This window comes from Carcharodon carcharias, chromosome 21, assembly GCF_017639515.1.
Source record: "Carcharodon carcharias isolate sCarCar2 chromosome 21, sCarCar2.pri, whole genome shotgun sequence".
NCBI lineage: Eukaryota > Metazoa > Chordata > Chondrichthyes > Lamniformes > Lamnidae > Carcharodon > Carcharodon carcharias.
In genome coordinates, this window is record NC_054487.1 from 20,795,352 (window position 1) to 20,806,295 (window position 10,944).

The window sequence follows — 10,944 nt, forward strand, 5'->3', positions numbered from 1 at the left end:
CTGGGATACTAGGCTAGAGGATAGATCAATAAAGAAGCAGTGGCAGACGTTTAAGGGCATATGTAGAGTATTCAGAATAAATACATTCCTATTATAAAGAAAAATTCTAAGGGGAGGACCCACTATCCATGGTTAACTAAAGAAGTAAGGAAAGCATCAAACTTAAGGAAAAAGTATATAACTCCGCAAAGATGAGTGGCAGGACAGATGATTGGTCAGAATATAAAGAAAGGCAGAGAATGACTAAAAGATTAATCAGCAAAAAGAAATTGGAGTACGAGAGGAAGCTAGCTAGAAATGTAAAAACAGATGGCAAGAGTTTCTAAAGGTATTTAAAAAGGAAAAAAGTAAGTAAAGTGAGTGTTGATCCTCTAGAGAGTGACAGTGGAGAGTTAATAGTAGATAAGGAAATGGTGGAAGAAATGAACAAATATTTCGTTTGTGTCTTCACTATGGAGGATATAAAAAACATTCCAGTAATAGCTGCAAATCAGGAGGTAAAAAGGAGAGAGGAACTTGGTGAAATTGAAATCACTACGGAAACAGTACTGTGCAAACTGATGGAGCTGCGGGCTGGCAAGTCTCCAGGTCCCAATGGACTACATCCTAACGTCTTAAAAAAGGTGGCTAATGAGGTAGTAGATGCGCTGGTGTTAATTTTCCAAAGTTCACTAGATTCTAGAAAGGTTCCATTGGACTGGAAAGTAACAAATATAACCTCTCTATGCAAGGGGAGGGAGGTAGGCAGGCAGAAAACAGGAGCCTATAGGCCAGTTAGCTTGGCGTCTGTCATGGGGAAAGTGTTAAAAATCGATCATTAAGGAGGTTGTAGCTATGCACTTAGAAGCGCTCAAGGTAATCGGGGAGTCAACATGGTTTTGTGAAAGGAAAATCATGTTTAACCAATATATTGGAGTTTTTTTTTGAAGGTGTTACATGCACAGTGGATAAAGGGGAGCCTGTAGACGTACTGTACTTAGATTTCCCAGAAAGCTTTGATAAGATGCTATATCAAAGGTTATTACAGAAAATAAAAGCACATGGTATAGGGGGTAAATATTAGCATGGATAGAAGATTGGCTGGCTGGCAGAAAGCAGAGAGCATGCATAAATGGGTCTTTTTCAAACTGATAGGATGTGATGAATGGAGTCCTACAGGAGCCTGTGCTGGCGCCTCAACTTTTTACAATTTATATCAATGACTTAGATGAGGAGAGTGAAGGCATGGTTGTTAAATGCGCAAATGACACAAAGATAGGTAGGAAAGTATGTTGTGAAGAGGATATGAGGAGGTTGCAGATGGATATAGATAGGTTGAGTGGGCAAAGATCTGGCAAATGGAGTTTAATGTGAGAAAATGTGAAGTTGTTCACTTTGGCAGGAACAACAAAAAAAGCAGAGTACTTAATTGAGAATGGCTGCATAATTCCCCCCCACTAGAAATAAACAGCACCTGGTTCAAGAAATCAGCATACCCAAAAATCTACCAACAAACCAAGAACTTGGAAAAATTGCATCATTTACAGCTCAGCCACAAGGTTTACCAACCCACACCTCAACAGGGCCTATACAGGGTCTTAGTGAGGCCACACCTGGAATATTGTGCGCACAGTTTTGGTCCCCTTACTTAAGGATATACCTGCCACAGAGGGCATGCAACAAAGGTTTACCAGACTGATTCCTGGGATGGCAGGATAGTCCATAAGACATAGGAGCAGAAATTAGGCCATATTCGGCCCATCGAGTCTGCTCCGCCATTCAGTCATAGCTGATAAGTTTCTCAACCCCATTCTCCCACCTTCTCCCCGTAACCTTTGATCCCCTTACCAATCAAGAACCTATCTATCTTGGTCTTAAATACAAAGTCATATGAGGAGAGACTGGGCCAACTAGGCCTGTATTTACTGGAGTTTAGAAAAATGAGAGGGAATCTCTTTGAATCGTATTAAATTCTGACAGGGCTGGACAGACTCGATGCAGGGATGATGTTTCCTCTGGCTGGACCCCCTAGAACAAATGGTCACAATCTCAGGATACCGGGTAGGCCATTTAGGACGGAGATGAGGAGAAACTTCTTCAGAGGGCAGCGAACCTGTGGAATTGTCTACCACAGAGGGCTGTAGAGGTCAAGTCACTGAATATATTTAAGGAAATAAATAGATTTCTAGACTCTAAAGGTGTAAAGGACTATAGGGAGAGCGTGAGGGTGTATGGTGTTGAGATAGAGGATCAGCCATGATCATATTGAATGGTGGAGCAGGCTCGAAGGGCGAATGGCCTTCTCCTGCTTCTATTTTTTTAGGTTTCTAAAGGTGAGCAACTTTTATTTGGACTCTAACTTTCCCTACTTCTGATAACTGTGTTGTCAGGAAGATATAATCATCATATTATTGGTATTTACTGTTAAGTAGAATAATAGCAGGGTCTGTGTCTGTCTGTGACTTAATTGAATTAAAGGCAGCTGGTCTGAAGGCTTTGATGTGTTAGAAGATAAGCTGGGTTTGAAATGTTAAGTAGGTAATCATAGGGGTAAAGGGAACATTTGCATTTTGAAATAAACCAGACTGGATTGTTTCCAAAGGAGGGATGAAATGTGTCACCTAGCCAGATGAAGTTCAGAAACTGTTTATTTTTCCCCAAAGATTACTGGTAAAATTAGTACTACGAGAGAGTTTTATTATCAAAGAGGTAAAGTCCAAAGACATAGCAAAACAATGGGAATTTGCATTCAAAGAGAAAATATGTATAAAGGAGCAAAGGCTGTGTGAAAGGGCAGGCATTTGAAGATCTAACAAGTGTAAAACACCTTCAGCATCTAAGCCTCAAGCTGCTGTCTACAACGAACTGAAGTTAAGAAAACTCCGAATTGGATTGTTCAGGGTATCATGTTTCTTTGCCTGGGTCTTTTAAAAGCTGTGCCTTACAGTTGCCTTAACAAAAGTGTAACTGGAAGTTGGACTAATAGGGGATTTAGAAGTTAACATAGTAGTAATTTATAGATCTATGTATGTATATAAAATAATTTCCTCTAATATAGATTTCTTACAAGGCTAAATTAAACCTTCAAGACTGTGCTCTTATTACTGGATTCAAGGCACACATTTCAAAATTTATACAAATTGCAAAACAAGTTATGGCAGTTGTTTCAAGTTTCCTCTGGGATTTGAGCAGCTCAGCATTTACCACCAGCTGTGCCATAAGTGTGATGTCAACTTTTATTATTTCTTAGCTCTGGTTTAGTAGCTAATAAACTTGCCCTTACTTTGACTCAAGGAAACCTTGTTTGATTGACTCCTAATTTTTCACTTCACGGATAGTAAAAAGTACATTTGCATTTGGAGAAGGCATCCTCATAGGGTGGTGGGGTTGAGGTGAGAAGAAATTTAAACACCTTTGTGGCCAATTGAGGTTGAATAGAGGAGAGCCAGTTCACCACCACCTCAACTGATTGTGACACAACTTACAGTTAACCTACATATCACAGAGATAAAAGCAAAATACTGCAGCTGCTGGAAATCTGAAACAGAAACAAAAAATTGCTGGAAAAACTCAGGTCTGACAGCATCTGTGGAGAGAAAGACAGTTAACGTTTCGAGTCCGTATGACTCTCCTTCAGAAGACTCTTCTTTATGATTACAAAGACTTCTTCAGACCTACTGAATTGTAACCAACACCCTACAACAGTATCAGAAAATATCTATAGACAACTTGTTTATATAGTGCCTTTAATGTAATAGAATGCTCCAAGGTGCTCCAGGTACTTTATACAGCAAAAATTGACACTGAGCCACATAAGGAGACTTAGATTAGCTGACCAAAAGCTTGTTCAAAAGAGCTAGGTTTTAAGGAGCATTTTAAAGGCGGAAGTGAGATGGAGAGGGTCAGGGAGGGAAGAGGTCAGGCAGCTGAAGGCACAGCCATCAATGGTATAACAAAAATACCGGGAATGCTCAAGGGGACAGAATTAGAAGAGCGCAGATGTCTAAGGGTAGAGTTTAGAGATAGGGTGGGGCCATGGAGGGATTTGAAAAACAAGGATGAGAATTTTCAAAATAAACTCTGCTTAACTGGGAGCCAATGTAGATCAGTGAGCACAGCTGTAATGGCTGAACTCACGGTTGACTCTTCACTGCCAATCTATTTAAACACTACAGAAGAACTACAAGAATAAAACAGGACTGGCCACCTGGCATCAACAAAGACCAGAAATGACAAAGACACACCCAGCCCTGCTCACCTTGCAAAGTCCTTCTCACAAATAGATAGGAACCTCTGCCAAAACCAGGAGAGTTATTCCAAAGATTAAACAGCCTGACTCATCCTCACTAAATCATACCTTACATCCAGTATCCTAGACTCCATCACCATTCCTCCACCTTCATTACAGAGGTGACGGCACAATCAGGATGGAGCATTTTGGAGACTCAACATTGAACCCAGACCCTATGAAGTCTCATTGCATCAGATCAAATATGGGCAAGGAAATCTCCTGCTGATTACCAACTACCAACCCCCTCAGCTGATGAATTAGAACTACTTCCATTTTTAACAACTTTGTTTTAGGGATATTTACACCTTGTGGGAGAGGCTAGAACTAGGGGACACAGTTTAAAAATAAGGGATTTCCCATTTAAGACGGAGAGGAGAAATGTTTGCTCGAGGTGTTAGAAGGCAGGGTCATTGAATATTTTTAAGGCAGATGTAGATTGACTCCCTTGCTAATCAAGAATCTAAGGGTATGGGGGGAGCAGGGGGGGAGGTGGGTAAGACAGACAAGTAAAGTTGAGGGCACAATCATATCAGCCATGATCTTATCAAATAGTGGAACAAGCTCAAGGGGCCGAATGGCCTACTCCTGCTCCTAATTTGTACGTTCAGCACTGAGGGTAACAAGGGCTCAGGATTGTGCAATGGGTGGGGGGCTTCAAAGTCCATCACCAAAAAGGGGTTATGTACATGCTAAACAACAGAAGCACCATATGATAGACAGAGCTAAGCAATGCCACAACGAACAGACCAGATCAAAGCTTTGTATTCCTGCCACATCCGGTCATGAATTGTGGTGGACAATTAAACAACTGGAAAAGGAGGAGCCAAAAACACCCCCATCCTCAATGATGGAAGAACCGAGCACAGCGGCACAAAAGATGAGGCTATTGCCTTTGCAAGCATCTTCAACCAGGTCGCTCCATCACGGCTTCCTCCTGAGATCCACAGCATCTCACCTTCAGCCAATTCAACTGTTTTTGATATCATTTACAATGAAGGCACTCACAACAAAGATATATCCCACTGAGGAAAGAGGATTCTAGGAAGGGGGATAAACCAACCATAGTTAACCAAGGATGTTAAGGACAGTATCAAATTAAAAGAAAAAACATACAACATGGCAAAGATTAATGGTAAGCCAGAGGATTGGGAAAGATGACAAAAAACAAAAGATGACAAAAAACAATGAAGGGGGAGAAAATAAATTTTGAGGGTAAACTAGCAAGTAATATAAAAATGGACAGCAAGAGCTTCTTTAAATATATAAATAGGAAGAGAGGCCAAAGTGAACATAGGCCCCTTAGAGAATGAGGCTGGGGAAATAATAATGGGGAACCAGGAAATGGCAGAGGAGTAGAATAATAACTTTGCATCAATCTTCATGATAGAAGACACTAATAGCATTCTAAAAATACTAAATAATCAAGGGGCAAAATGGGGTGGGGGGGGGGGGGGGTGGCACCAGGAGGGCAGTGAAAGGGAGGAAATAAATACAATAACCATCACTAGAGAAAAAGTACTGGGGAAACTAATGGGGCTAAAGGCTGATAAGCCTCCTGGAACCGATGGGTTGCATCCTAGGATATTAAAGGAAGTAGCTAGAGATAGTGGATGCACTGGTAGTAATCTTCCAAGAATCCTTCGATTCTGGAAAAGTTCCAAAAGATTGGAAACTCCCAATGTTATGCCCTTATTCAAAAAGGGAAGGAGACAATAAAGGTAACAATAGGCCAGTTAGCTTAACATCCATCATTGGGAAAATGTTAGAGCCTACTATAAAGGATGTAATAGTGTATTTAGAAATGCATAATATAATCAGGCAGCGTCAGCATGGCTTCATGAAGGGGAAATCATGCCTGTCAAATTTAGAGTCTTTGAGGTAAGAAGCAGGATAGATAGAGGGGAACCAGTAGATGTAATATATTTAGATTTCCAAAAGGTGTTCAATAAGGTACCACACCCAAGGCTACTTAATAAGAGCCCATGGTGTTGGGGGTAGTATATTAGCATGGATATAGGATAGGCTAACTAGTAAGAGACAGAGTTGGGATAAGGGGCAATTTTCAGGATGGCAACCTGTAACTAACTAGTGGAGTACCGTAGGGATTAGTGGTGGGGCCACAATTATTTACAATATATATTAATGACTTAGATGAGGGAAGTGAATGTACCATCACCAAGTTTACAGATGACAAAAAGCGGTGGGAAGGCAAGTGGCAAGGATAACAGTTTACAGAGGGAGGTAGACAGGTTAAGTGAATGGGCACATGCTTGGAGCAGGAATATAATGTGGGAAAATGTGAGGTGATGCACTTTGGCAGGAAGAATAGAAGAGCTGAATATTATTTAAATGGAAAAAGACTGAAGAGAGCTGCAGCATGGAGGGATTTGGGGGTCCTTGTGCATGAATCCCAAAAAGCTAGCATACAAGTTCAGTAGGTAATAGGGAAGGTAAGTGGAATGTTAGCCTTTATTTCAAAGGGAATGGAGTATAAAAGATAGGGAAGTCTTGCTAAAACTATACAAGGCATTAGTTAGGCCACACCTAGAATACTGTGAAGAGTTTTGGTCCCCTTATCTAAGGAAAGATACACTAGCATTGGAAGCAGTCCAGAGAAGGTTCACTAGGTTGATCCTGGGTATGGAGGGGTTTTTTTTATGAGGAGAGTTTGAGTGGGTTGGGCCTGTATTCATTGGAGTTTAGAAGAATGAGAGACGACCTTATTGAAACATAAGATTCTTCAGGGGCTTGACAGGGTAGATGCTGAGAGGTTGTTTCCCCTTGTGGGAGAGTCTAGGACCAGGGGGCATAATTTCAGAGTAAAGGTCGCCCATTTAAAATGGAGATGAGGAGGAATTTCTTCTGAGGGTAGTGAATCTGTGGAATTCTTTACTGCAGAGGGTTGTAAAGGCTGGGTCACTAAGTATATTCAAGGCTGAGATAAACAGGTTTTTAAATTAGTAAGGGAATCAGAGGTAATGGGGAAAAGGCAGGAAGTGGAGCTGAGGATTATCAGATCAGCCATGATCTCATTGAATAGTGGAGCAGACTTGATGGGCCGAATGGCCTACTTCTGTCCTACATCTTATGGTCACCGGGTACAGCAAAAGCTATGGGCCTTAACAATATTGTGGCAGAGGTACCAAAGACTTGTGCTCCAGAACTAGCCACACCTGAGCTAAGCTGAACCCCTACAACTGCAGCACAGGCACCTAACAAATAGACCACATATGCCCTGCCCACAAAAAGGCAGGACATATCCAATCTGAGAATACTCACTGGTGCGAGGGGGGAAAAGAAATTCAAAATGGAGGGCAGAGTCGATGGTCTGAAGCTGTTGAACTTGATTTTAAGTCCAGAAGTCTACAAAGTGCCTAAACGGAATATGATGTGCCATTCCTCTAGGTTGCGTTGGATTTCACTGGAACACTGTAGACGACAGCAGACAAATGTGAGCAAGGGCACAAGACAGTGAACTGAAATGGCGAGTGACAGGATGGTCTGGGTTATGTTTGCAGACTGAGCGAAGGTGTTCTGCAAAGCACTCACCTAGTCTGCGTTTAGTCTCCCCAATGTAGAGGAGACCGCATTGGGAGCAGCGAATATAGTAGACTAAATTGAAAGACATACAAGTGAGTCACTGCTTCACAACAATCACATCATATTTGAAGGTTCACTGGGCAAACTAACATCAGCTGTTCTGAAGTACAATCTTTGGGGTGGTGTGCATTTGTAATTAACCCTTCAATTAGGTCACAATCTTCAGATTAAATTTAGTTATTGTGTTGACAAGTATTCAACATGGTTCATCAACAGATTGCAGTACAGGAGAAGGACAAGCTATTTAAACAATCCTATAGAAAAGTCTACGGTTTGAGAATAACCCCACTTTCCATCACAACCAATTAAACAATTCCAAGATTTCATGGACAAGATCTGTCATGGGTGAGAGCGTAATCAACACCCTGATTATTAATCCTAAACTTCCTTTCACTGTCTGAACTGGTGCCTCTTGCCCAAGTCTGGGTGGTGCTCTTAGTAATGGTCCACTGGGATTTGAAGACAATGAAAGCCAAATGGAGGTTGGTAATCTATGAACACATGTCTGAGTGTATGTGAAGGAATGGGTAAACGTTTTGACCCATTTTGAGCTTATGACTGCTGAGACGAGCAGTCCTGAAGAATTTGAGCCGGGGGACAGACGTAGATAACAGTAATGGAAAGGGTGGACATGGGGAAAAACATGGAGGTGAAAGTAAGCAGTTTTAGTGGATTAGGTATGACAGGGCCAATGTTGATGTCAGGATAAAGCAGTAGAGGATTCAACATTGCTGGTGTGACTGAAGGACACAGCCAGAGATATTGAGAGTACAGACAGAGATCAAGAGGATGTGTTGGTGACAGAGACATGAGTTGGTTCTGACTCACCCATATCAGGCAGGAACTTTGACTCAATACAATTACAGATGAGGAAAGCCATTCGGCCCATCTATTCAGAGACACCCTGGAGATACTCAGAACAGAATCCAGCTGTTTAAATGATTCTTGGACTTGGTCTTCGCTACACTAGAGGTCCAGCCCACGTGTTGGTCGGTGGGCGAGGTCCTGAGATTGGTCAGAAGTTGACCTTGCAGCTTGAAGCTGCGCCGCATTGTCCGAGACTAAGTTCTTTTCTAGATCTACCTTTTCCACGTCACTTGCTATCTCTTCCACCTCTTGGAGGTTCCTTCTCGGTCACCTCTTCTCAAAGCCGAACAATCCAGCTTTCTCCAGTTTATCACAACTCAACATTCAGGGACCGAGCGCATTGCTTCTTTCTGCACATTTCCCACTCCCACCACCTCATGGCTCAGTGACTAGAGCGGAAGATTCTGGTCTGACCAAAGCAGACATAGTTTCTTCACAACTACCTCCAACCTTCTCTGCTGGTTTTGCTGGAGTTCGACATGCACATTTACTTCGGGGGCGGCAAGAGAACAATGTAAATCCATTCTCTTAACAGGTCTATTTATATAGATTCCAAATTTAAAACTCCATTAGGCTCCCAAAACACATGCACCTTCTCACCGCCCATCCCAGGAATGGTTAGCCAGAGCCGGGTGTTACAGAAAACTTGGGAGGTGAAAAGCCAACCCTTCTCCACATTTACACCAAGTCAAGTTAAAGTTACGAGAAGTCGCCACCACCAGACAGAAGCCAGACCCATGAGGCTAGGATAGTTTCAGACACGTTCCCAGATCTCCAGGTTTTGTAGGAGGTAGCCAGTCATTAGAGAGAGAGAGAGAGAGAGACACTGAGGAGCGGGATGAAGGTTGAAGAGGCTACGGGACCCACCTTGGGAGTGTGAGGGGTATCACAGAGCCGCAGCTTCCTCCAGTTCATGCAGTCGACAGGTGTCCCGGGACACTCGCCCCGCCCGGCCAGGCGGACCCTGGGGCTACGGGGGGTCCTCCTCTCCCCGGAGAGCGGGGTCAGCTCGGCACCGACTGGGAAGCGGCTGAAGGGGGACGCACAGTCTCTCCGGGAGGCCGAGGAGGAGGAGGCAGCGGCGGCGGCTTCCTCCCGGGCTCGAAGGTAGTGGGAGAAGTTACCCATCCCCGGCTCCTCCTCCTCCTCCTCCTCGTCCTCGCTGGAGAACTGCAGCTTCTGGGCGATGGTACTGAGGGCTAAACGGCTCATCCCCCCAGATTCGGGTGGCTCAGCAGCTCTTGGGGAAGGATGCTGGGGAGTCTCCCACTTTCTTCCCAATGTTGACTGGTGACGTTTTAGCAGGAAGAGGCTCAGTAACACTTAGGTGGAATGGGATTGTCAAGAGCTGACACTTTCTCTCACAAGAGGTTAGGGTGGACCTTCATTAATATCTCCCCAATGCAACAAACCCCTCCTCGTCTCTTGAATTTTACTTCCTAATCCCCCCCTTCTCCCCCCTCCCCGCTTCATCTCTTTTATAACCAACCCTGATTGCGTCATCTAGGCGGGAATGTGTCAGTTTCACCTGCTTTTTGTTAATATCCGGTCCTCCTGTTTTGTGGGGACCATGTCCACAAGAGTCCAATGATAGTAAACCCAGTCAGACCAGTTCACCGCACAGTGCGAACTCATCACCACCGTCTTCAGGCCAAACCAGGGCTTGGCCTAAATAGCTAAGTGGTTATGGTTCTGGGTTTATAACCCCAAGATCAAGAGTTCAAATCTCACAATGACAAAACTATGAAACAAAGTAACTTCATCTGAATTAGAACAGATGGAAACGTGTTTGTACTTGAAAGAGTTACATGGCAGAACATAGTTTCAGGCCAAACCATTGGCCAATTGAAAAGGAGGTTCTTAACCCCTGGAGCCCAGTGATGTGATAAATCTGTGATGATATTTTGCACTCAAATGCATGCAGCATAACAAGTCGGTTTATGAGACAGATTGGAAATCCGTGTTGTGTGTGCACCTTGCCTGTTGTTCGCAATGCCAGTCTCAAGCTTTATGTTAAGTGCAACACTTTCGTGCAGCATCGCTAGCTGCACCCATTGCCCAGGCAATGTGTCTTTGCTAGGTCAATGGGACTGTACAACAGACCCACGTCTGAAGCTTCTCATTCCTGGTCTCTACCCAGTGACTCGGACTGGGAATGTGTACAGAGCCTGGCCAAGAATCCAGTTAGCTTGTGAGCGTTAACTAGT

The 10,944-nt window shown here is 43.4% G+C and overlaps 1 protein-coding gene across 1 annotated transcript in view; it reads right to left on the reverse strand.

Moving 5' to 3' along the window:
- The window catches only part of LOC121293265 (wee1-like protein kinase 2-A), a 41,203-nt gene extending 31,234 nt beyond the window's left edge, over window positions 1–9,969 (reverse strand). The window contains exon 1 of the mRNA XM_041216140.1: window positions 9,605–9,969. Coding sequence (XP_041072074.1) covers window positions 9,605–9,949 — 345 coding nt within the window. The 5' untranslated portion in view covers window positions 9,950–9,969. The remainder of the gene's footprint in view (window positions 1–9,604) is intronic.
- Between the last annotated feature and the right edge of the window lie 975 nt (window positions 9,970–10,944).